This window comes from Bos taurus, chromosome 23 (assembly GCF_002263795.3).
Source record: "Bos taurus isolate L1 Dominette 01449 registration number 42190680 breed Hereford chromosome 23, ARS-UCD2.0, whole genome shotgun sequence".
NCBI classification, from domain to species: domain Eukaryota; kingdom Metazoa; phylum Chordata; class Mammalia; order Artiodactyla; family Bovidae; genus Bos; species Bos taurus.
This window is the reverse complement of record NC_037350.1, coordinates 29,468,768-29,495,041: the sequence shown is the minus strand read 5'-3', so window position 1 is coordinate 29,495,041 and position 26,274 is coordinate 29,468,768. Positions and strand designations below refer to the sequence as shown.

The 26,274-nt window shown below is 36.8% G+C and overlaps 3 protein-coding genes and 2 long non-coding RNA genes across 5 annotated transcripts; all 5 read right to left on the bottom strand.

Moving 5' to 3' along the window:
• LOC132343584 (uncharacterized) lies at nucleotides 1-2,306 on the bottom strand. Its single transcript, XR_009492491.1, has 2 exons — nucleotides 2,095-2,306; nucleotides 1-360 (listed from the first exon to the last, which is right to left on the bottom strand). It is a non-coding gene; the product is annotated as an uncharacterized lncRNA (long non-coding RNA).
• Nucleotides 2,307-2,742: 436 nt separating this feature from the next.
• Nucleotides 2,743-3,675, bottom strand: OR2H20 (olfactory receptor family 2 subfamily H member 20). Its single transcript, NM_001390419.1, has one exon. The coding sequence runs from the start codon at nucleotides 3,673-3,675 to the stop codon at nucleotides 2,743-2,745; it is 933 nt and encodes a 310-aa protein (NP_001377348.1).
• Nucleotides 3,676-12,544: 8,869 nt separating this feature from the next.
• On the bottom strand, nucleotides 12,545-13,477 carry OR2B37 (olfactory receptor family 2 subfamily B member 37). The gene has a single exon (NM_001390255.1). It carries the CDS (start codon nucleotides 13,475-13,477, stop codon nucleotides 12,545-12,547), a length of 933 nt encoding a protein of 310 aa, NP_001377184.1.
• Nucleotides 13,478-21,575: 8,098 nt separating this feature from the next.
• On the bottom strand, nucleotides 21,576-24,438 carry LOC132343583 (uncharacterized). The gene is made up of 2 exons (XR_009492490.1): nucleotides 24,078-24,438; nucleotides 21,576-21,936 (listed from the first exon to the last, which is right to left on the bottom strand). It is a non-coding gene; the product is annotated as an uncharacterized lncRNA (long non-coding RNA).
• Nucleotides 24,439-24,834: 396 nt separating this feature from the next.
• Nucleotides 24,835-25,767, bottom strand: OR2H18 (olfactory receptor family 2 subfamily H member 18). The gene has a single exon (NM_001390751.1). The coding sequence runs from the start codon at nucleotides 25,765-25,767 to the stop codon at nucleotides 24,835-24,837; it is 933 nt and encodes a 310-aa protein (NP_001377680.1).
• Between the last annotated feature and the right edge of the window lie 507 nt (nucleotides 25,768-26,274).

Sequence of the window (26,274 nt, the reverse complement as noted above, 5' to 3'; positions counted from 1 at the left end):
TGTGGTTAAAACACAACAATATTTTTATTCCTTTATTCATCTTGCTTGTACCATGTAGCATTCTTTCCTTGGTCCTGGTTTATAGCTTCACAGTGTGCTATAATTTTTTTGGTCATTTACAAATAGTAAAAGTGTCCACTTATAGTAATAAAGTGTTTTCACATTAGTAATTAAAATGTCCATTGTCAAGTGACACTTAATTTACACACAAAGATTCTGTGTTTCCTGAGCTTCAGCCTGTTCCTGTCTGAGACCTTGCAGTGGCGATTTGGTTGAGCTGAGTCCCTGCTTTCCACCTTGTGCATGTTCCTCTGTGCCTCTAGCTTGATAAGCGCAATTTCAGACCTTGCCAGGGCAAACCTGTGCAGAGGGAAAAGGAGAGGTTATGCAGGAAAGTTTACTTGGCTAAATAAATGAAACAAAATTGGCATTATATTGATAATTTTGAAGTGACAGTTAACATACATGGGTTTATTTTAAATTATTCTATTTCCATTTTCCATTATTTGAAATTTTTACAAATTAAGAGCACTAATACTTTGTTCACTGTGTTTCTGATTTCTGGCCTCATTTTATTTTTTTTAGACAAAATGCTCTTATACTTTCAAACTTCTGGAATGTATTCATTTATAATTCAATACATGGTCAATGTTTTATAAATGTCCTGTGTGTGCCTGAAAATTTTTTGTATGTCTTTACACCTTCAGTGGTTTCACTATATTTATTTTGTAATTTTTGCTGTGCTCTTTATATTTTCTATATCCTTATTCATTTATGTTTGTATATATTTTCTACCAATTATCCATCTAATTCTGGCTATGAATTTGCCTATTTCCTTTCTTACTTGTTAGGTATTGCTTTATATTTTGAAGTTATTTGATAGCATATTAATCTAAGATTATTATAGCTTTCAAGGTAACTAAACAGTTTATGCAATGTCTCTCTGTATTCCTAATAATAGTTCTTCCATTAAAGCTACCCTTTCTGATACTAGTAAGATCATGCCAGCCTTCTTCGTTGGCTAGTATTCACCTGGTATGTCTTTTCCGTATTCTTTACAGTGCATCTTCTTATAGACTTATCTTAGTTTTTAAATTACTCTACTACATACAAAAAGAATATATGGAAATTTTTAATGTTCTATCCTAATGTGGACATAAGAATATAATTTTCAATAGCTTTAAAAATTTTATTGTATACTTAAAATTATAAGATTTTAAATGATTTGGGTAATCTTAGTGCTTAGTAAGCATTTACCTGTCCTAATCAATCAGTGAAGTAATTTGATTTGAATACAACCAGTTTTAATTCTTATGTCAATAAAATTTTATCTCATTAACAGAGATATAGAAAGTTTACTTAGACACCACTTGTTAACCTTATCAATGCCTTCTGACTAAATCATATACTTTCTTCTCCAATGTAGTTGCTTTTCTTTACTAATTTATTCAACTTCTTAATATAGCCAGAAAGAATTTATCTTTGTTAAAACGATCTAGGAATTAATTTCTATTAAAAGAATTATTTTTTTGGCAGCAGCAAACAGCATCTGGGAAATTAGTTCCCTAACCAGGGATCAAATCATGCCCCCTGCTTTGGAAACACACAGTCTTAACCACTGGACCACCAGGAAAATCCCTATTTAAGAAAAAAGCAGACTACATTTATAAAACCATAGCATGTTGCGAGTATATCTAAGCAGGCTCTAGAATTAAAGCCAATAAACTATTGATAATATTCTATAAGCAAATAACTATGTGGATATGGGTAAAATAAGGTCAATATTTTTAAACTGAACACATTACCAAGATTTTAAAGTATGTTATTAGAATAGATAAAACTTTATATTTAATATGAAGAGAATTATTTTCTAAAGTTATGATATCCACAGAAGTGAATAACATACAGGAGGCCAAAGACATGTTTTGGTAAAGAAATCTATATATTGTGACAAATACAGATATTTAGATTAAATGACAATACTTCAAAATTCTAATACATATTTTCTTAGATTTCAGATAGAGAGTTAAAGAATTGATCAAAAGAGATTGAGAGCCATTAAGTGAGGACAAGAGATGTATAAATGAGAGATACTCAGTCTCATGGCTCATATCTCTTGGAAGCTTTCTCTGTGGGTGGAAGAGATCAGAAAAATCCCTGGATGAACTTAGTCCCAGATGCCTCTAGTAAATGAACAAGAATCAATAATCCCCCTGAAAGAAAAACTGTTAGGTAATTGTAGGTTTTCCAGTGGACCTTTATGCTTGTATGTAAACAATGGACAGAACAGTTATGGACTGTGGAACTACTGAATGAGAGATCTGGAGAACAATAGAAAGTTCTCAAGAAAGTTCTATCTCTACGAGGCAGGTGATTTCTTCTGTGATGAGAAAATAGATCTGTCATGAACATATCTACCCTGCCATTAGTTAATCTCTAAAGCAATAACTCCAGGATTTATAAAATTATAATACGTATACATGTGCACAACTATCAATATTTATTTATTTATTCATAGAATCTTTAGAAAATAGTGAAAAGAAAAAAGAGACATAACTTTCTGGAAAAAGAATACGAGAATTTACAGTAGGCAGCTTCAGGGTGTCACTGAAAGAACATTTCATACCATTTTATTCAGGAGATTTAGCTGTGATGTTTACAAACAAAAGGAAAACCCAAAATTCGATGATGCTAAAGTCCTTAATATCTGAGGGATTGTGTGAGGATATTTCACATTTCTCCCTAACTTGGGTCTCTTCCCAGCAACCTTCTTAGTGCCCACTTAGCTTCTTTGTTTCTCAATGTGTAGATCAAAGGATTAAGTGAGGGTGTCACTACAGTGTAGAAGAGGGTGAGGAATTTGCTGTAATTCTGTGTGTATTTGCTCTTGGGTTGAATGTAAATGGAAGCTAGAGTCCCAAAAAACAAAACCACAACAATTAGGTGGGACCCACAAGTCCCAAATGCTTTCCTCCTGCCTTCAGTGGATTTTATCTTTAGCACACTTCTGACAATGCAGCCATAGGAGACCAGAATAAGCCCCAGAGGTATCACCACATAGAGGACAGAAGCTATGGAGAGCTCATTTTCCAGGAAGGTTGTGTTCACACAGGCAATCTTAATCAGGGCAGGCTCCTCACACGTGAAGTCATCCACCATGTGATGGCTGCAGAGAGGCAACTGGAAAACAAGGATAGTCTGAACCGTGGACTCCACAAAGCCACTGATCCAGGCCAGAGCTGCTAGTTGCTGGAGGAGCTTTGGGTGCATGATCACTCCATAGTGGAGGGGTCGACAGATGGCATTGAAGCGGTCATAGGCCATAACAGTCAGCAGGACACACTCCGTGGAGCCCAGCCCCAAAGCAACATACAGCTGGATCACACAGCCAGTGTAGCTAATGGTCTTGTCAGGCCCCTTGAGATTCCAAAGCATTTGTGGGACAACACTGGTGGTGAAACAGAGGTCCAGGAAGGAGAGATTGGAGAGGAAGAAATACATGGGTGTGTGGAGTTTGGGGTTAAAGTATGAGACCAGTATGATCGCTGTGTTCCCCATCAGTGTCAGAATGTATATGACAGAGACGACAAGAAGGAGAACCATCTCCAGGTGGGGCTGGTCAGAAAAGCCCAGTAGGATGAAACCTGCCGGAGTGCTAGCATTTGTTCCTTTCATTGCTTAATTGTGAGTCTCTATTCTTGGTCGTTCTTATTTTGTTCCTGTGGCAAAGAAAGTCAGACCAAAAAAAAAAAAAAGAAAGTCAGATCATAATCATAAAAATATAACAAACTAAGTAAAATGAGCACTTTGACACTGATTTTTCTATATAGAGAAATAACAGATTAAAATTACACAAAAATAAATGATATACTGTGACAGATTCATTTTGATATATGGCAAAACCATTACAATATTGTAAAGTTAAATAAAATTAAAAAAGAAAAAAATAAATGGTAAAACAAGTTGTCTTGCTGTGTAAAGAAACAGAGTCTGAAAACACCAAATTCATTGCAAGGATATATATATGAACATAGAATTGACATAGATATACAAGCTGGATTTAGAAAAGGCAGAGAAACCAGAGATCAAATTGCCAACATCTGCTGGATCACCGAAAAAGCAAAAAAATATCTACATTTCTTTATTGACTATGCCAAAGCATTTGGCTGTGTGGATCACAACAAAGTGTGGAAAATTCTTAAAGAGATGGGAATACCAGCACGCCTGACCTGCCTCCTGAGAAATCTGTATGCAGGTCATGAAGCAAGTTAGAAGTGGACATGGAACAACAGACTGGTTCTAAATCGGGAATGGAGTACACCAAGGCTGTATATTGTCACCCTGCTTATTTAACTTATATGAAGAGTACATCATGCGGAATGCTGGGCTGGATGAAGCACAAGCTGGAATCAAGATTGCTGGGAGAAATATCAATAACCTCAGATATGCAGATGACACCACCCTTATGGGAGAAACTGAAGGAGGAGAATGAAAAAGTTGGCTAAAACTTAACATTCGTAAAATTAAGATCATGGCATCCAGTCCCATCACTTTATGGCAAATAGATGGGGAAACTATGGAAATAGTGAGAGACTATTTTTCTGGGCTCCAAAATCACTGCAGATGGTGACTGCATCCATGAAATTAAAAGACGCTTACTCCTTGAAAGAAAAGCTATGGCCAACCTAGACAGCATAGTAAAAAGCAGAGACATTACTTTACCAACAAAGGCCCGTTTAGTCAAAGCTATGGTTTTTCCAGGAATCATGTATGGGTGTGAGAGTTGGACAATAAAGACTGCTGAGCGCCAAAGAATTAATGCTTTTGAATTGTGGTGTTGGAGAAGACTCTTGAGAGTCCCTTGGACTTTAAGGAGATCAAATCAGTTAATCCTAAGGGAAATCAGTCCTGAATATTCATTGGAAGGACTGATCCTGAAGCTGAAACTCCAATAATTTGGCCACTTGATGTGAAGAACTGACTCATTGGAAAAGACCCTGAAGCTGGGAAAGATTGAAGGCATAAGGAAAGGGGACGACAGAGGATAAGATGGTTGGATGGCATTACTGACTCAATGGACATGAGTTTGAGCAAGCTCTGGGAGTTGGTGATGGACAGGGAGGCCTGGCGTGCTGCAGTCCATGGTGTCAAAAAAACTTGACATGACTGGCTGACTGAACTTAACTGAACTGAGAATAGACATTAGAGTATAACTCAGAACAGATGTGAGAAGTATCCCAAATTCTCTGAAAACAAAATACACAGGCCGTCAACATGCATAGTGTGAAAAACCAAAGAAATGGAAGGTAAGATGATTATTACACATATTCATACAGGCTAGATGATAGATATAAAAGAAAAATATTGAAAAATACATTGATGAGCAAGAGGCTGAGAAACAAGGCATATAGAATTCGAAACATGGAACAAAATAGGAATTGTTAGAATTTTCAAAATTGAAGTGTTAGAGATAATTATCGTTAATATTCATTGTTTTTCTGTGAAGCAAATATTTACTGATCTAATAAGTGTGGAGGAGAACTTCTGAAATCTCCCCATTTGAATCACAGGTCTGCTATTTTAGGAATATGCTATCCAGGAAATTCTATTTACAATCCCCAATAAGCAAGCTGTACCCTATATGACATGAATAGTTCACATGCTTTAATGTAGTTTTATAGGCCAGGGTACAGGTGAATATAAATGGCCTTCTGAGTCAAGCTCTTCTAAGCTTAACTCTAAGTCATGACTTGAAACTGTTGGCACTGACTTGTTCTATTTTGAGAAAAACCCCTATCCTTTTGAATGAGCAACTAGAGAAAGGAATGTATACTGCATAACTTAATATAGAAATGAGTTAATTAAATCTACAGTCTCTGTAATAAAGAAATATGAAATATTTTCTTAATGAATTAATATTTTTATCTTGAGGTATTTTCTACTCATAGAATGAATCTTTTTTTTTTAATGGTGATATTCTTAGCATACATCTTTAGCATTAAGATTCCTAAACAAATCATCTTTGTCATTTGAGCATATTTGTTAAATAATTCCTTTGATTTTTCTTTATTAAAACAAATTTGATTAACATTAAAAAAAAAAGAGTTCATGAATTCAGCCACTAATGCAATCCAGTGACCTTCCATCAAGTAAGTTATTTTGATTTATCAGTGTCTTTACACTATTAACTTGCAAAGATTAAGAAACACAGGTAGGAAAATTTGTACTTCTGAATGGTCAATTTTGAAGTCTTCAAACAGGTACAGTCATTTATCTTGGACATCGAATCTAAACAATTTGCTTAAAAACAAATGAATAAACAACAAAACCATCCAATGACAATTACTGATTTCCCTTTAAGTATCCTAGCAAGAAAATTAAACTTACTTCTAAGAATCCTTCACCTTTATAGCACCTCTCAGGCAATTATTGCACATCCAGTTTAGAGAGGATACGTGGCTTATTTTCTTTGGCATCCATAGTAATAATCAGTTGCATTTGAAATTGTGGCCAAGACAAAACTCTCATGTGTTCTGCATACAGAATGATAATTATTTCCAGAATTATAGCAAAAGAAAGAAACTGACCTTGGTGGTCACATTGGTTAGCATTTTTCTATCTGTCCACATATTTTGGTGGTATAATTAAAACCCTGAGTGTTATGATGCACCAAAATTGACATTGACCTTACCTGGTTAAATTTCCTCTATTATTCAGTAAAGTGTAAAACAACTGTGCTTTTGAAAGATCCAACATGTCCTGGGGAAAAGACAGCATGTGAGTGGCCTCACTTTGCTTGATGTAACTCTACAATGTTATAATATTTTCTTGTGTATTTATCTTACAAGAAAAACCAACAATTTCCTGACAGACATCACACTGAAACTGGTCTCGCTCCCTTTCACATTTCTGTTCTTAATCAGGATGAGGATAAAAGGACTTATATCTGCAAAGAGACGAAGCTAGAAAGTATTCCATACTTAAGAGTCAATGTCAGTTTATACATGAAAAACTGCTCTTGTTCGCTACTAAAGGCAAGTAGCTCTGGATTTCTTCAACTTTTAAAATGGATTTTCTTTTTCTTCCCCCACCTAAACAGCAAAGTACTACTTTCCAGGAAGAATGACAGCCCAGCTGTGGAGATTCTTGGGGATTTTGATGAGAAGGTCATTCATGATCACAGATCTAGGACAAGCAGTGGAGGAACCCCATGTGTGCAGTTTGTTGGCCCCCTTTTCCTGTAATCTCATGGTTCAAGTCTCTTCAGATGGATGGTGCTTAGCTTGCTTCCTCTGCACACACCTCTGGAGTTCTTCCCAGGCTACTTCCTATCATTATATTAGAGAGGAAGACATTCCCTGGAGAGAGAAGAGCTATGGAGACTGTGCTTCTGTTGCTGCTGAAAGACAATCAATTGCACACTACCTGCTAAACACACATGGGCAAAATTGTCAATGTTATATAGGTAGTATCTTAAAAGATTTATTTGTTGAAATTCATTAAAATTTTTATTAGTTAGACTCAGTTTTGAACATAGTATCGAGACATGCATATATTTGGAAATACACTCTTGAAGTTACCACACAATTAATGAAGATCCAAGAATAGATCTACAGACTTCTGGGTAATAGGAAATGTTGGGGAAGAAGTAGAGTCTAGTATCTAGTATAAAAGGGGAGAGACTATTGCACATGCATGACCTCTTCTTAGAAGTGGCTAAAAATAAAGTTTTTATATCAGAAAAGATTTATGCTACACACATAGCATTGTTATTACTTCTTGAAGAATTGGCATTTTTTTATAGTTGCTTTTAAAACACATGGTGTACATCCTGCTTTGTGTGAAATGATTCACTGGGTGCAGTTTATTTTTACAGTGGATATATGTGTAGAATAATATATGCATATAATTTGAAAATAAAGTTCAGATACTGAAGTTGTCTATGCAAAAATTCAACCTAGTAAATTTGAAGATCTAAGGGTTTTATTGAACGAGTCATGAATTGGGCAGCATCCCGTTTATCAAGTAGAGAAGAGCTGTACAAAACAGGAGGAATTTATATGCCGAAGGGAAAAGAGTGGATTCTTTCAGGCTTAGGTCACCTGTGTGTGAGGAACGGTCTGGGTCTATGTGTCAGATTACCTTACTGGTGCTGACTAGAAAATTGCAGACTGATTAAGACTACATTGCTTGGAGAGGTTGTATTTAACTTAGGTACTTGGTCTTGGTTTGCTGAAGTGGTCTGAGAACAGCTGACTCCACTTGGGGCCTTTTGTTTCTTTTTTCAGTTCAGTTCAGCTCAGTTTGGTCGCTCAGTTATGTCTGACTCTTTGCAAGCCCATGGACTATAGCACGCCAGGCCTCCCTTCCATCTACAACACATGAAATCTGCTCAAACTCATGTCCATCGAGTTGGCTATCCAACCATCTCATCTTCTGTTCTTCCCTTCTCCTACTGCCTTCGATCTTTCCCAACATCAGGGTGTTTTCCAAGAGTCAGTTCTTCGCATCAGGTGGCCAAAGTACTGGGAGTTTCATCTTCAGCATCAATCCTTCCAATGAATATTCGGGACTGATTTCCTTTAGGATTGACTGGTTAGATCTCCTTGCAGTCCAAGTGACTGTCAAGAGTTTTCCCAACACCACAGTTCAAAAGCATCAATTCTTCTGTGCTCAGCCTTCTTTACAGTCCAACTCTCACATTTGTACATGACCACTGGAAAAGCCAAGCTTGACTAGACAGACATTTGTCAGCAAGTAATGTCTCTGCTTTTTAACATGTTGCCTAGTTTGGTCATAGCTTTTCTTCCAAGGGGCAAGCATCTTTTCATTTCATGATTGCAGCCACTGTCAGTAATGATTTTGGAGCCCAAGAAAATAAAGTCTGTAACTGTTTCCATTGTTTCCCCACCTATTTGCCATGAAGTGATGGGCCGGGTGCCACGATCTTAGTTTTCTGAAATGCTGAGTTTTCAGCCAACTTTTTCACTCTCCTCTTTCACTTTCATCAAGAGGCTCTTTAGTTCTTCTTTGCTTTCTGCCATAAGGGTCGTGTCATCTGCGTATCTGAGGTTATTAATATTTCTTTTATATATTGTTTCTTTTTTAACATCAAGTAAATGTCTAAATAGCACAAAATTCAATTCTCCATATTCTTACTCCTGTCTTTCACGACGTTCATCTTATGTTCAATCAGTAGACACCAGCTGTTTCTGAATAGTTTTTCCTTTCATTAAATTTATGGAAATTACACCATATACTTCTCAAAATCCAACTTAATCTCATCGTTCACAAATGTGTCTTTCATGTTCTAATTAATGAAAGTATGAGAAACAGATCTTTTAGGGAATTAAACTATTCTATCTAGGGGAGCGAGAGTATAATAGAAAATGACAAGAAATACACTTGAAAGATTTTAAAAAGTACCATATCACAAAGGGAGTGATATATATTATGCTAAGGAAGTTGGACTTCCTATGATCCCAAGGAGAGTATTTCATATTAGATAAGATCATAGACTCCAGATTCAGATCAACTTAGATTCTAATTCCTCGGGCAAGTTGTTGAACTTCTAGAAGGTAAAGTTTTCAAATCAATAGTGAGTGGAATGACAGTTTCAGGTTCCTAGGGTGGCAGGTGATAAGTGAGTTACCACACGTAACATACTTGGCAGAGTACCTGGCACCCAGCAAAACTCAGTCCATGTTTACCCACTGATATATTAATGATGAGACTACTCATGGAGTGTGGGTAAAACACAACAATATCTTTATTCCTTTATTCATCTTGCCTGTACCATGTAGCAGTTCTTTCCTTGGTCCTGGTTTAAAACTCCAGAGTGTGCTATAACTTTTTTGGTCATTTACAAATGGTAAAAGTGTCCACTTTTAGTAATAAAGTATTTTCACATTAGTAAATAAAATGCCCACTGTCGAGTGACACTTGATTTACATGTAAAGATTCTGTGTTTCCTGAGCTTCAGCCTGCTCCCGTCTGAGACCTTGCAGTGGCGATTTGGTTGAGCTGAGTCCCTGCTTTCCACCTTGTGCATGTTCCTCTGTGCCTCTAGCTTGATAAGTGCAATTTCAGAACTTGCCAGGGCAAACCTGTGCGGAGGGAAAAGGAGAGGTTAAGCAGGGAAGTTTTGTTGACTAAATAGATGAAACAAAATTGGCATGATACTGATCATTTTAAAATGCTTGTTAACATACATGGGTTTATTTGAAATTATTCTATATCAATTTTCCATATTAGAAATTTTTACACATTAAGAGCACTAATCCTTTGTTCACTGTGTTACTGATTTCTGGCCTTGTTTGATTATTTTTTTAGACAAAATGCTCTTATGCTTTTAAACTTCTGAAATGTATTCATTTATTATTCAATATATGGTTGATGTTCTAAAATGCCCTGTGTGTGCCTGGAAAATTTTGTATGTCGTCATGCCTTCAGTGTTTTCACTATATTAATTTGTAATTTTTGCTGTGCTCTTTAATTTTCTATGTCCTTATTCATTTATATTTGTATATCTTTTCTACCAGTTATCCATTCAATTCTGGCTGTGAATTTGCCTATTTCCTTTCTTACTTCTTAGGTTTTGCTTTATATTTTGAAGTTATTTGACAGAATATTAATTAAAGATTACTACAGCTTTCAAGTTAACTAAATGGTTCACAATATGCAATGTCTCTCCTAATTCCCAATAATAGTTCTTCCCTGAAAGGCTACCTTTTCTGATACTAGTAAGATCATGCCAGCCTTCTTTTTTGGCTAGTATTCATATGGTATGTCTTTTTTGTATTCTTTACAGTGCGTTTTCTTATAGACATCTTATTACCAAAAGAGTATATGGAAAGTATTAATGTTCTATCCTAGTGTGGCCATAAGGATATCATTTTAATAGCTTTTAAAATTTTATTGGAGCTTCCCTGGTGTCTCAGAGGTTAAAGCGTCTGCCTGCAGTGCAGGAGACCTGGTTTCGATCCCTGGGTCGGGAAGACCCCCTGGAGAATTTTATTGTATAATTAAAACTATAAGATTTTACATGATTTGGGTAATCTTAGTGCTTAGTACGCATTTACCTGTCTTAATAAGTGAAGTAATTTGATTTGAATATAACCAGTTTAAATTATTAATGTCAATAAAATTTTATCTCATGAACAGAGATATAGAAAGTTTACTTAGATGCCACCTGTTAACCTTATCAATGCCTTCTGACTAGATCATTTATTATCTTCTCCAATATAGTTGCTTTTCTTTACTAATTTATTCAACTTCTTAATATATCCAAGAGAATTATTTGTCTTTGTTAAAATGATTCTTAGAATTTATACTCTATTAAAAGAATTGATTTTTTTGGCAGCAGCACACAGTATCTGGGAAATTATTTCCCCATCCAGGGATCAAACCATGCCTCCTGCTTTGGAAGCATGTGGTCTTAACCACTGGACCACCAGGGAAATCCCTATTTAAGAAAAAAGTAGAGTACATTCATGAAACCATAGCATGTTGTGATTATATCTAAGCAGGCTCTAGAATTAAAGCCAATAAACTATTGATAATATTTTATAAGCAAATAACTATGTGGATATGGGTAAAATAAGGTCAATATTAAACTGAACATATTACCAAGATTTTAAAGTGTGTTATTAGAATAGATAAAACTTTATATTCAGTTTGAAGAGAATTATTTTCTAAAGTTATGATATCCATAAAAGTGAATAATATATAGGAGGCCAAAGACATGTTTTGGTAAAGAAATCTTATATTGTGACAAATACAGATATTTAGATTAAATGACAATACTTCAAAATTCTAATACATATTTTCTTAGATTTCAGATAGAGAGTTAAAGAATTGATCAAAAGAGATTGAGAGCCATTAAGTGAGGACAAGAGATGTATAAATGAGAGATACTCAGTCTCATGGCTCATATCTCTTGGAAGCTTTCTCTGTGGGTGGAAGAGATCAGAAAAATCCCTGGATGAACTTAGTCCCAGATGCCTCTAGTAAATGAACAAGAATCAATAATCCCCCTGAAAGAAAAACTGTTAGGTAATAGTAGGTTTTCCAGTGGACCTTTGTGCTTGTATGTAAATAATGGACAGAACTGTTATGGCCTGTCGAACTACTGAAAGAGATCTGGAGAACAATAGAAAGTTCTCAAGAAAGTTCTATCTCTATTTCTGTGATGAGAAAATAGATCTGTCATGAAAATATCCACCCTGGCATTAGTTAATCTCTAGAGCAATAACTCCAGGATTTGGAAAATTATAATACGTATACATATGCACCACTATAAATATTTATTTATTCTCAGAGTCTTTAGAAAACAGCCAAAAGAAAAAAGACATAACATTTCTGGAAAGGAATATGAGAAGAATTTACAGTAGGCAGCTTCAGGGTGTCACTGAAAGAAAATTTCATACCATTTTATTCAGGAGATTTAGCTGTGATGTTTACAAACAAAAGGAAAAACCAAAATTCGATGATGCTAAAGTTCTTAATATCTAAGTGATTGTGTGAGGATATTTCACATTTCTCCCTAACTTGGGTCTCTTCCCAGCAACCTTCTTAGTGCCCACTTAGCTTCTTTGTTTCTCAATGTGTAGATCAAAGGATTAAGTGAGGGTGTCACTACAGTGTAGAAGAGGGTGAGGAATTTGCTGTAATTTTGTGTGTATTTGCTCTTGGGTTGAATGTAAATGGAAGCTAGAGTCCCAAAAAACAAAACCACAACAATTAGGTGGGACCCACAAGTCCCAAATGCTTTCCTCCTGCCTTCAGTGGATTTTATCTTTAGCACACTTCTGACAATGCAGCCATAGGAGACCAGAATAAGCCCCAGAGGTATCACCACATAGAGGACAGAAGCTATGGAGAGCTCATTTTCCAGGAAGGTTGTGTTCACACAGGCAATCTTAATCAGGGCAGGCTCCTCACACGTGAAGTCATCCACCATGTGATGGCTGCAGAGAGGCAACTGGAAAACAAGGATGGTCTGAACAGTGGACCCCACAAAGCCACTGATCCAGGCCAGAGCTGCTAGCTGCTGGAGGAGCTTTGGGTGCATGATCACTCCATAGTGGAGGGGTCGACAGATGGCATTGAAGCGGTCATAGGCCATAACAGTCAGCAGGACACACTCCGTGGAGCCCAGCCCCAAAGCAACATACAGCTGGATCACACAGCCAGTGTAGCTAATGGTCTTGTCAGGCCCCTTGAGATTCCAAAGCATTTGTGGGACAACACTGGTGGTGAAACAGAGGTCCAGGAAGGAGAGATTGGAGAGGAAGAAATACATGGGTGTGTGGAGTTTGGGGTTAAAGTATGAGACCAGTATGATCGCTGTGTTCCCCATCAGTGTCAGAATGTATATGATAGAGACGACAAGAAGGAGAACCATCTCCAGGTGGGGCTGGTCAGAAAAGCCCAGTAGGATGAAACCTGCCAGAGTGCTAGCATTTGTTCCTTTCATTGCTTAATTGTGAGTCACCATTCTTGGTCATTCCTATTTTGTTCCTGTGGGAAAGAAAGTCAGATCATAATCATAAAAATATAACAAACTAAGTAAAATGAGCACTTTGACACTGATTTTTTTATATAGAGAAATAACAGAGTAAAATTACACACACAAAAAATTGGTATAACAAGTTGTCTTGCTGTGTAAAGAAACACACAGAGTCTGAAAACACCAAGTTCATTGCAAGGATATATGTAAACATAGAATTGACATAGATCTACAAGCTGGATTTAGAAAAGGCAGAGAAACCAGAGATCAAATTACCAGCATCCGCTGGATCACTGAAAAAGCAAGAAAACATCTACTTTTGCTTTATTGACTATGCCAAAGCGTTTGGCTGTGTGGATCACAACAAAGTGTGGAAAATTCTTAAAGAGATGGGAATACCAGCACACCTGACCTGCCTCCTGAGAAATCTGTTTTCAGGTCACGAAGCAATTTAGAAGTGGACATGGAACAACAGACTGGTTCCAAATCGGGAAAGGATTTGGAACCAGTCTGTTCCAAATGTATATTTGGAACAAGGCTGTATATTGTCACCCTGCTTATTTAAATTATATGAAGAGTACATCATGTGGAATGCTGGGCTGGGTGAAGCACAAGCTGGAATCAAGATTGCTGGGAGAAATATCAATAACCTCAGATATGCAGATGACACCACCCTTATGGGAGAAAGTGAAAGAGGAGAATGAAAAAGTTGGCTAAAACTTAATATTCGTAAAATTAAGATTATGGCATCCAGTCCCATCACTTCATGGCAAATAGATATGGAAACAATGGAAATAGTGAGAGACTATTTTTCTGGGCTCCAAAATCACTGCAGATGGTCAATTAAAAGACACTTACTACTTGGAAGAAAAGCTATGACCAACCTAGACAGCATAATAAAAAGCAGAGACATTACTTTACCAACAAAGGCCCATTTAGTCAAAGCTGTGGTTTTTCCAGTAGTCATGTATGGGTGTGAGAGTTGGACTATATAGACTACTGAGCGCCAAAGAATTAATGCTTTTGAATTGTGGTGTTGGAGAAGACTCTTGAGAGTCCCTTGGACTGCAAGGAGATCAAATCAGTCAATCCTAAAGGAAATCAGTCCTGAATATTCATTGGAAGGACTGATGCTAAAGCTGAAACTCCAATACTCTGGACACTTGATGTGAAGAACTGACTCATTGGAAAAGACCCTGAAGCTGGGAAAGATTGAAGGCATAAGGAAAGGGGACAAAGGAGGATGAGATGGTTGGATGGCATTACTGACTCGATGGACATGAGTTTGAGCAAGCTCTGGGAGTTGGTGATGGACAGGGAAACCTGGCGTGCTGTAGTCCATGGTGTCAAAAAAATCTGACATGACTGATTGACTGAACTGAACTGAACTGAGAACATACATTAGAGCATAACTCTGAACAGATGTGAGAAGTATCTCAAATTCTCTGAAAATAAAATACACGGGCCGTCAATGTGCATAGTGTGAAAAACCAAAGAAATGGAAGGTAAGATGATTGTTACACATATTCGTACAGGATAGATGATAGATATAAAAGAAAAATATTGAAAAATACATTGATGAGCAAGAGGCTGAGAAACAAGGCATATAGAATTCGAAACATGGAACAAAATAGGAATTGTTAGAATTTTCAAAATTGAAATGTTAGAGATAATTATCGTTAATATTCATTGTTTTTCTGTGAAGCAAATATTTACTGATCTAATAAGTTTGAATGAGAACTTCTGAAACCTCCTCATTTGAATCACAGGTCTGCTATTTTAGGAATATGCTATCCAGGAAATTCTATTTACAATCCCCAATAAGCAATTTCTACCCTATATGACATGAATAGTTCACATGCTTTAATGTAGTTTTATTACAAGAGTTCATGAATTCAGCCACTAATGCAATCCAGTGACCTTCCATCAAGTAAGTTATTTTGATTTATCAGTGTCTTTACTATTAACTTGCAAAGATTAAGAAACACAGGTAGGAAAATTTGTACTTCCGAATGGTCAATTTTGAAGTCTTCAAACAGGAACCGTCATTTATCTTGGAGATCGAATTTAAACAAGTTGCTTAAAAACAAATGAATAAACAACAAAGCCATCCAATTACAATTACTGATTTCCCTTTATCCTAGCAAGAAAATTAAACTTACTTCTAAGAATCCTTCACCTTTATAGCACCTCTCAGGCAATTATTGCACATCCAGTTTAGAGAGGATAAGTGGCTTATTTTCTTTGGCATCTGTAGTAATAATCAGTTGCATTTTAAATTTTGGCCAAGACAAAACTCTCATGTGTTCTGCATACAGAATGATAACTGTTTCCAGAATTATAGCAAAAGAAAGAAACTGATCTTGGTGGTCACATTGGTTAGCATGTTTCTATCTGTCCATGCATTTTGGTGGTATAATTAAAACCCTGAGTGTTATGATGCACCAAAATTGACATTGACCTTACCTGGTTAAATTTCCTCTATTATTCAGTAAAGTGTAAAACAACTGTGCTTTTGAAAGATCCAACATGTCCTGGGGAAAAGACAGCATGTGAGTGGCCTCACTTTGCTTGATGTAACTCTACAATGTAATAATATTTTCTTGTGTATTTGTGTTACAAGAAAAACCAACTATTTCCAACCAGACACTACACTGAAACTGGTCTCGCTCCCTTTCACATTTCTGTTCTTAATCAAGATGAGGATAAAAGGACTTATATCTGCAAAGAGACGAAGCTGGGAAGTATTCCATAATTAAGAGTCTATGTCAGTTTATATATGAAAAACTGCTTTTGTTCACTGCTAAAGGCAAGTAGTTCTGGATTTCTTCAACTTTTAAAATGGATTTTCTTTTTCTTCCCCCACCTAAACAGCAAAGTACTACTTTCCAGAAAGAATGACAATCGAGCTGTGGAGATTCTTGGGGATTTTGATGAGAAGGTCATTTATGATCACAGATCTAGGACAAGCAGTGGAGGAACCCCATGTGTGCAGTTTGTTGGCCCCCTTTTTCCTGTAATCTCATGGTTCAAGTCTCTTCAGATGGATGGTGCTTAGCTTGCTTCCTCTGCACACACCTCTGGAGTTCTTCCCAGGCAACTTCCTACCATTATATTAGAGAGGAAGACATTCCCTGGAGAGAGAAGAGCCATGGAGACTGTGCTTCTGTTGCTGCTGAAAGACAATCAATTGCACACCACCTGCTAAACACACATGTGCAAAATTGTCAATGTTATACAGATAGTACCTTAAAAGATTTATTTGTTGAAATTCATTACAATTTTTATTAGTTAAACTCAGTTTTGAACATAGTATGGAGACATGCATGTATCTGGAAATATGTTCTTGAAGTTTACACACAATTAATGAAGATCCAAGAATAGATCTACAGACTTCTGGGTAATAGGAAATGTTGGGGAAGAAGTAGTGTCTAGTATCTAGTATAAAAGTCTAGTATCTAGTATAAAAGGGGAGTATAAAATAAAAGTATTGCACATGCATGACCTCTTCTTAGAAGTGGCTAAAAATAAAGTTTTTGTATCAGAAAAGATTTATGCTACACACATAGCATTGTTATTACTTCTTGAAGAATTGGCATTTTTTTATAGTTGCTTTTAAAACACATAGTGTACATCTGCTTTGTGTGAAATGATTCACTGGGTGCAGTTTATTTTTACAGTGGATATATGTGTAGAATAATACATGCATATAATTTGAAAATAAAGTTCAGATACTGCAGTTGTCTATGCAAAAGTTCAACCTAGTAATTCTGAAGATCTATTTGGTTTCATTGAATGAGTCATAAATTGGGCAGCATCCCGTTTATCAAGTAGAGAAGAGCTGTACAAAACAGGAGGAATTTATATGCCGAAGGGAAAAGAGTGGATTCTTTCAGGCTTAGGTCACCTGTGTGTGAGGAATGGTCTGGGTCTATGTGTCAGGTTACCTTACTGATGCTGACTAGAAAATTGCAGACTGATTAAGACTACATTGCTTGGAGAGGTTGTATTTAACTTAGGTACTTGGTCTTGGTTTGCTGAAGTGGTCTGAGAACAGCTGACTCCACTTGGGGCACCTTGTTTCTTTTTTCAGTTCAGTTCAGCTCAGTTTGGTCGCTCAGTTGTGTCTGACTCTTCGCAAGCCCATGGACTGTAGCACGCCAGGCCTCCCTTCCATCTACAACACGTGAAGTCTGTTCAAACTCATGTCCACCGAGTTGACTATCCAACCATCTCATCCCCTGTTGTCCCCGTCTCCTCCTGCCTTCAATATTTCCCAGCATCAGGGTCTTTTCCAAGAGTCAGTTCTTCACATCAGGTGGCCATACTGGAAGTTTCAACTTCAGCATCAGTCCTTCCAATGAATATTCAGGACTGATTTCCTTTAGGATTGACTGGTTAGATTTTCTTGCAGTCTAAGGGACTGTCAAGACTTTTCCCAACACCACAGTTCAAAAGCATCAATTCTTCTGCACTCAGCTTTCTTTACAGTCCAACTCTCACATCGTACATGACCACCGGATAAGCCAGAGCTTGACTAGACAGACATTAGTCAGCAAGTAATGTTTCTGCTTTTTAAAATGTTGTCTAGGTTGGTCATAGCTTTTCTTCCAAGGGGCAAGCATCTTTTCATTTCATGATTGCAGCCACTGTCAGTAATGATTTTGGAGCCCAAGAAAATAAAGTCTGTCACTGTTTTCATTGTTTCCCCACCTATCTGCCATGAAGTGATGGGCCGGATGCCATGATGTTAGTTTTCTGAAATGTTGAGTTTTCAGCCAATTTTTTGACTCCCCTCTTTCAATTTCATCAAAAGGCTCTTTAGTTCTTTGCTTTCTGTCATAAGGGTTGTGTCATCTGTGTATCTGAAGTTATTAATATTTCTTTGTTATATTGTTTCTTTTTTAACATCAAGTAAAAGTCTAAATAGCACAAAATTCGATTCTCCATATTCTTACTCCTGTCTTTCATGACATTCATCTTATATTCAATCAGTAGACACCAACTGTTTCTGAATATTTTTTTCCTTTCATTAAATTTATGGAAATTACACCATATACAGTTGAATGGTTGAAGTAGAACGGTTTTATGAAGACCTACAAGACCTTTTAAAACTAACACCCAAATAAGATGTCGTTTTCATTATAGGGGACTGGAATGCAAAAGTAGGAAGTCAAGAAACACCTGGAGTAATGGGCAAATTTGGCCTTGGTATACGAAATGAAGCAGGACAAAGACTAATGGAGTTTTGCCAAGAAAATGCACTGGTCATAGCAAACACCCTCTTCCAACAACACAAGAGAAGACTCGACACGTGGACATCACCAGATGGTCAACACCGAAATCAGACTGATTATATTCTTTGCAGCCAAAGATGGAGAAGCTCTATACAGTCAGCAAAAACAAGACCAGGAGCTGACTGTGGCTCAGATCATGAACTCCTTATTGCCAAGAAATTGAAGAAAGTAGGGAAAACCACTAGACCATTCAGGTATGACCTAAATCAAATCCCTTATGATTATACAGTGGAAGTGAGAAATAGATTTAAGGGCCTAGATCTGATACATAGAGTGCCTGATGAACTATGGACTGAGGGTCATGACCTTGTACAGGAGACAGGGATTAAGACCATTCCCATGGAAAAGAAATGCAAAAAAGAAAAATGGCTGTCTGAGGAGGCCTTACAAATAGCTGTGAAAAGAAGAGAAGTGAAAAGCAAAGGAGAAAAGGAAAGATATAAGCATCTGAATGCAGAGTTCCAAAGAATAGCAAGAAGAGATAAGAAAGCCTTCCTCAGTGATCAATGCAAAGAAATAGAGGAAAACAACAGAATGGGAAAGACTAGAGACCTCTTCAAGAAAATTAGAGATACCAAGGGGACATTTCATGCAAAGATGGGCTCAATAAAGGACAGAAATAGTATGGACCTAACAGAAACAAAAGATATTAAGAAGAGGTGGCAAGAATACACAGAAGAACTGTACAAAAAAGACCTTTATGACCCAGATAATCACATTGGTGCGATCACTGACCTAGAGCCAGACATCCTGGAATGTGAAATCAAGTGGGCCTTAGAAAGCATCACTATGAACAAAGCTAGTGAAGGTGATGGCATTCCATTTGAGCTATTTCAAATCCTGAAAGATGATGCTGTGAAAGTGCTGCACTCAATATGCCAGCAAATTTGGAAAACTCAGCAGTGGCCACAGGACTGGAAAAGGTCAGTATTCATTCCAATCCCAAAGAAAGACAATGCCAAAGAATGCTCAAACTACTGCACAATTGCACTCATCTCACATGCTAGTAAAGTAATGCTCAAAATTCTCCAAGCCAGGCTTCAGCAATATTGAACCATGAACTTCCTGATGTTCAGGCTGGTTTTAGAAAAGGCAGAGGAACCAGAGATCAAATTGCCACATCCACTGGATCATCGAAAAAACAAGAAAGTTGCAGAAAAACATCTGTTTCTGCTTTATTGACTATGCCAAATCCTTTGACTGTGTGGATCACAATAAACTGTGGAAAATTCTTCAAGAGATTGGAATACCAGACCACCTGACCTGCCTCTTGAGAAACCTATATGCAGATCAGGAAGCAACAGTTAGAACTGGACATGGAACAACAGACTGGTTCCAAATAGGAAAAGGAGTATGTCAAGGCTGTATATTGTCACCCTGCTTATTTACCTTCTATGCAGAGTACATCACGAGAAATGCTGGGCTGGAAAACCATAAGCTGGAATCAAGATTGCCGGGAGAAATGTCAATAACCTCAGATATGCAGATGACACCACCCTTATGGCAGAAAGTGAAGAGGAACTAAAAAGCCTCTTTGATGAAGGTGAAAGAGGAGAGTAAAAAATTTGGCTAAAAACTCAACATTCAGAAAACTAAGATCGTGGCATCTGGTCCCATCACTTCATGGGAAATAGATGGGGAAACAGTGGAAACAGTGTCAGACTTTATTTTGGGGGGCTCCAAAATCACTGCAGATGGTGACTGCAGCCATGAAATTAAAAGACGCTTACTCCTTGGAAGAAAATTATGACCAACCTAGACAGCATATTGAAAAGAAGAAACATTACTTTGCCAACAAAGGTCTGTCTCGTCAAGGCTATGGTTTTTCCTGTGGTCATGTATGGATGTGAGAGTTGGACTGTGAAGAAAGCTGAGTGCCAAAGAATTGATGCTTTTGAACTGTGGTGTTGTAAAAGACTCTTGAGAGTGCCTTGGACTGCAAAGAGATCCAACCAGTCCATTCTGAAGGAGATCAGCCTTGGGATTTCTTTGGAAGTAATGGTGCTAAAGCTAAAACTCCAGTACTTTGGCCACCTCATGTGAAGAGTTGACTCATTGGAAAAGACTCTGATGCTGGGAGGGATTGGGGACAGGAGGAGAAGGGGACGACAGAGGATGAGATGGCTGGATGGCATCACTGACTTGATGGATGTGAGTGAGTGAACCCCAGGAGTTGGTGATGGACAGGGAGGCCTGGCATGCTGCGATTCATGGGGTCGCAAAGAGTCAGACACGACTGAGTGACTGAACTGAACTGAATTGAACTGAACACCATATACTTTTCAAAATCCAACTTAAATTTCATCTTTCACAAATGTGTCTTTCATGATCTAATTAATGAAAGTATGAGAAACAGATCTTTTAAGGAATTAAACTATTCTATTATATCTAGCAGAGCGTGAGTGTAATAGAAAATGACAAGAAATACAGTTGAAAGATTTTTAAAAGTACCATATCACAAAGGGAGTGATATATATTATGCTAAGGAAGTTGGACTTCCTATGATCCCAAGGAGAGTATTTCATATTAGATAAGATCATAGACTCCAGATTCAGATCAACTTAGATTCTAATTCCTTGGGCAAGTTGTTGAACTTCTAGAAGGTAGTTTTCAAATCAATAGTGAGTGGAATGACAGTTTCAGGTTCCTAGGGTGGTAGGTGATATGTGAGTTACCACATGTAACATACTTGGCAGAGTACCTGGCACCCAGCATAACTCAGCCAATGTTTACCCACTGATATGTTAATGATGAGACTACTCATGGAGTGTGGTTAAAACACAACAATATTTTTATTCCTTTATTCATCTTGCCTGTACCATGTAGCAGTTCTTTCCTTGGTCCTGGTTTAAAACTTCAGAGTGTGCTATAACCTTTTTGGTCATTTACAAATGGTAAATGTGTCCACTTTTAGTAATAAAGTATTTTCACATTAGTAAATAAAATGCCCACTGTCGAGTGACACTTGATTTACATGTAAAGATTCTGTGTTTCCTGAGCTTCAGCCTGCTCCCGTCTGAGACCTTGCAGTGGCGATTTGGCTGAGCTGAGTCCCTGCTTTCCACCTTGTGCATGTTCCTCTGTGCCTCTAGGTTGATAAGCGCAATTTCAGAACTTGCCATGGCAAACCTGTGCAGAGGGAAAAGGAGAAGTTAGGCAGGAAAGTTTTGTTGACTAAATAGATGAAACAAAGTTGGCACAATACTGATAATTTTAAAGTGCTTGTTAACATACATGAGTTTACATTATTTTATTTTTATTATTATTATTATTTACTTTACAATATTGTATTGGTTTTGCCATACATCAACATGTATCCGCCACAGGTGTACACGTATTCCCCATCCTGAACCCCCTTCTCACCTCCCTCCCCATAGCATCCCTCTGGGTCATGCCAGGGCACCAGCCCCAAGTTTCCTGTATCCTGCATCGAACCTGGACTGGCAATTTGTTTCTTATATGATATTATACATGTTTTAATGCCATTCTCCCAAATCATCCCCCCCTCCCTCTCCCACAGAGTCCAAAAGACTGTTCTATACATCTGTGTCTCTTTTGCTGTCTCACATACAGGGTTATCCTTACCATCTTTCTAAATTCCATATATATGCGTTAGTATACTGTATTGGTGTTTTTCTTTCTGGCTCACTTCACTCTGTATAATAGGCTCCAGTTTCATCCACCTCATTAGAATAATTCAAATGTATTCTTTTTAATGGCTGAGTAATACTCCATTGTGTATGTGGATTTATTTTAAATTATATTATATCCATTTTCCATATTAGAAATTTTTACACATTAAGAGCACTAATCTTTTGTTCACTTGTTACTCATTTCTGGCCTCGTTTGATTTTTTTCTAGACAAAATGCTCTTATGCTTTTAAACTTCTGAAATGTATTAATTTATTATTCAATATATGCCAATGTTTTATTAATGTCCTGTGTGTGCCTAAAAAATTTTGTATGTCTTCATGCCTTCAGTGTTTTCACTATATTAATTTTGTAATTTTTGCTGTGCTCTTTATATTTTCTATATCCTTATTCATTTATGTTTGTATATCTTTTCTACCAGTTATCCGTTCAATTCTGGCTGTGAATTTGCCTATTTCCTTTTTTATATGTTAGGTTTTGCTTCATATTTTAAAGTCATTTGGTAGAAAGCATCATAATTAAAGATTATTATAGCTTTCAAGTTAACTAAATAGTTTACATTATGCAATGTCTCCCCTTATACCTAATAATAGTTCATCCCTTAAAGGCTACCCTGTTTGATACTAGTAAGATCATGCCGGTCTTCTTTGTTGGCTAAAATTCACCTGGTATGTCTTTTCTGTATTCTTTACAGTGCATCTTCTTATAGATTTGTCTTATTTTTTAAATTACTCTACTATATACAAAAAGAATACATGGAAAGTATTAAAGTTCTATCCCAGTGTGGGCATGAGGATATCATTTTCAATAGCTTTAAAAATTTTATTGTATAATTAAAATTATAAGATTTTAAATGATTTGGGTAATCTTAGTGCTTAGTATGCATTTACCTGTCCTAATCAATCAGTGAAGTAATTTGATTTGAATATAACCAGTTTTAATTATTAATGCCAATAAAATTTTATCTTATGAACAGAGATATAGAAAGTTTACTTAAATGCCACCTGTTAACCTTATCATGCCTCCTAACTAGATCATTTATTTTCTTCTCCAATATAGTTGCTTTTCTTTACTAATTTATTCAATTTAATATATCCAGATAGAATTATTTATCTTTCTTAAAATGATTACTAGGATTTAATCTCTGTTAAAAGAATTAATTTTTTTGGCAGCAGCTCACAGCATCTGTGGAATTAGATCCCCAACCAGGGATCAAACCATGCCTCCTGCTTTGGAAGCATGCAGTCTTAACCACTGGACCACCAGAGAAATCCCTATTTAAGAAAAAAGCTGACTACATTCATAAAACCATAGCATGTTGCACATATATCTAAGCAGGCTCTAGAATTAAAGCCAATAAACTACTGATAATATTTTATAAGCAAATAACCATGTGGATATGGGTAAAATTAGGTCAATATTTTTAAACTGAACATATTACCAAGATTTTAAAGTAAGTTATTAGAATAGGTAAAGCTTTATATTCAATATGAAGAGAATTATTTTCTAAAGTTATGATATCCATAAAAGTGAATAACATATAGGAGGCCAAAGACATGTTTTAGTAAAGAAATCTATATATTGTGACAAATATAGATATTTAGATTAAATGACAATACTTTAAAATTCTAATGCATATCTTCATAGATTCCAGATAGAGAGTTAAAGAATTGATCAAAAGAGATTGAGAGCCATTGTGCGAGGACAAGAGATTTATAAATGAGAAATACTCAGTCTCATGGCTCATATCTCTTGGAAGCTTCTCTGTGGGTGGAAGAGATCAGAAAAATCTCTGGATGTACTTAGTCCCAGATGCCTCTAGTAAATGAACAAGAATCAATAATCCCCTCCAAAAGAAAACGTGTTAGGTAATTGTAGGTTTTCCAGTGGACCTTTATGCTTGTATGTAAACAATGGACAGAACAGTTATGGACTGTGGAACTACTGAATGAGAGATCTGGAGAACAATAGAAAGTTCTCAGAAAGTTCTATCTCTATGAGGCAGGTGATTTCTTCTGTGATGAGAAAATAGATCTGTCATGAACATATCCACCCTGCCATTAGTTAATCTCTAAAGCAATAACTCCAGGATTTATAAAATTATAATACATATACATATGCACCACTATAAATATTTATTTATTCATAGAATCTTTAGAAAACAGCCAAAAGAAAAAAGAGACATAACATTTCTGGAAAGGAATATGAGAAGAATTTACGGTAGGCAGCTTCAGGGTGTCTCTGAAAGAAAATTTCATACCATTTTATTCAGGAGATTTAGCTGTGATCTTTACAAACAAAAGGAAAAACCAAAATTCGATGATGCTAAAGTTCTTAATATCTAAGTGATTGTGTGAGGATATTTCACATTTCTCCCTAACTTGGGTCTCTTCCCAGCAACCTTCTTAGTGCCCACTTAGCTTCTTTGTTTCTCAAGGTGTAGATCAAAGGATTAAGTGAGGGTGTCACTACAGTGTAGAAGAGGGTGAGGAATTTGCTGTAATTCTGTGTGTATTTGCTCTTGGGTTGAATGTAAATGGAAGCTAGAGTCCCAAAAAACAAAACTACAACAATTAGGTGGGACCCACAAGTCCCAAATGCTTTCCTCCTGCCTTCAGTGGATTTTATCTTCAGCATACTCCTAACAATGCAGCCATAGGAGACCAGAATAAGCCCCAGAGGTATCACCACATAGAGGACACAAGCTATGGAGAGCTCATTTTCCAGGAAGGTCGTGTTCACACAGGCAATCTTAATCAGGGCAGGCTCCTCACACATGAAGTCATCCACCATGTGATGGCTGCAGAGAGGCAATTGGAAAACAAGGATAGTCTGAACCGTGGACTCCACAAAGCCACTGATCCAGGCCAGAGCTGCTAGTTGCTGGAGGAGCTTTGGGTGCATGATCACTCCATAGTGGAGGGGTCGACAGATGGCATTGAAGCGGTCATAGGCCATAACAGTCAGCAGGACACACTCCGTGGAGCCCAGCCCCAAAGCAACATACAGCTGGATCACACAGCCAGTGTAGCTAATGGTCTTGTCAGGCCCCTTGAGATTCCAAAGCATTTGTGGGACAACACTGGTGGTGAAACAGAGGTCCAGGAAGGAGAGATTGGAGAGGAAGAAATACATGGGTGTGTGGAGTTTGGGGTTAAAGTATGAGACCAGTATGATCGCTGTGTTCCCCATCAGTGTCAGAATGTATATGATAGAGACGACAAGAAGGAGAACCATCTCCAGGTGGGGCTGGTCAGAAAAGCCCAGTAGGGTGAAACCTGCCAGAGTGCTAGCATTTGTTCCTTTCATTGCTTAATTGTGAGTCACCATTCTTGGTCATTCCTATTTTCTTCCTATGGGAAGAAAATCAGATATTAAAATCAGTGGGAAAATAACTGAGTAAAGTGAACATTTTGACACTGATTTTTATATAAAGAAATAACAGGCAAAATAAAATTGTGCAAAATAAAAAATGTAACGTGTTGACTTGTTATACAGATAGAAATATATGTCATGAAAACATCCTGTGCTTAAAAATATATATATAAATATAGAATAGATTTAGAACATATACAAAAGCAGGTTTGAAATGTATCCCCAATTCTCTGAAGATAAAATATACAGGCCAATGCCATTCTCCCATGTTGATGTATGGCAAAACCAATATAATATTGTAAAGTAATTAACCTCCAATTAAAACAAATAAATTTATATTAAATATATATATATATACAGGCCATTTATATGCATAGTGTGAAAACCAAAGAAATTGAAAGAAAGATGATGGTTACACATATGGATACATGATAATAGATA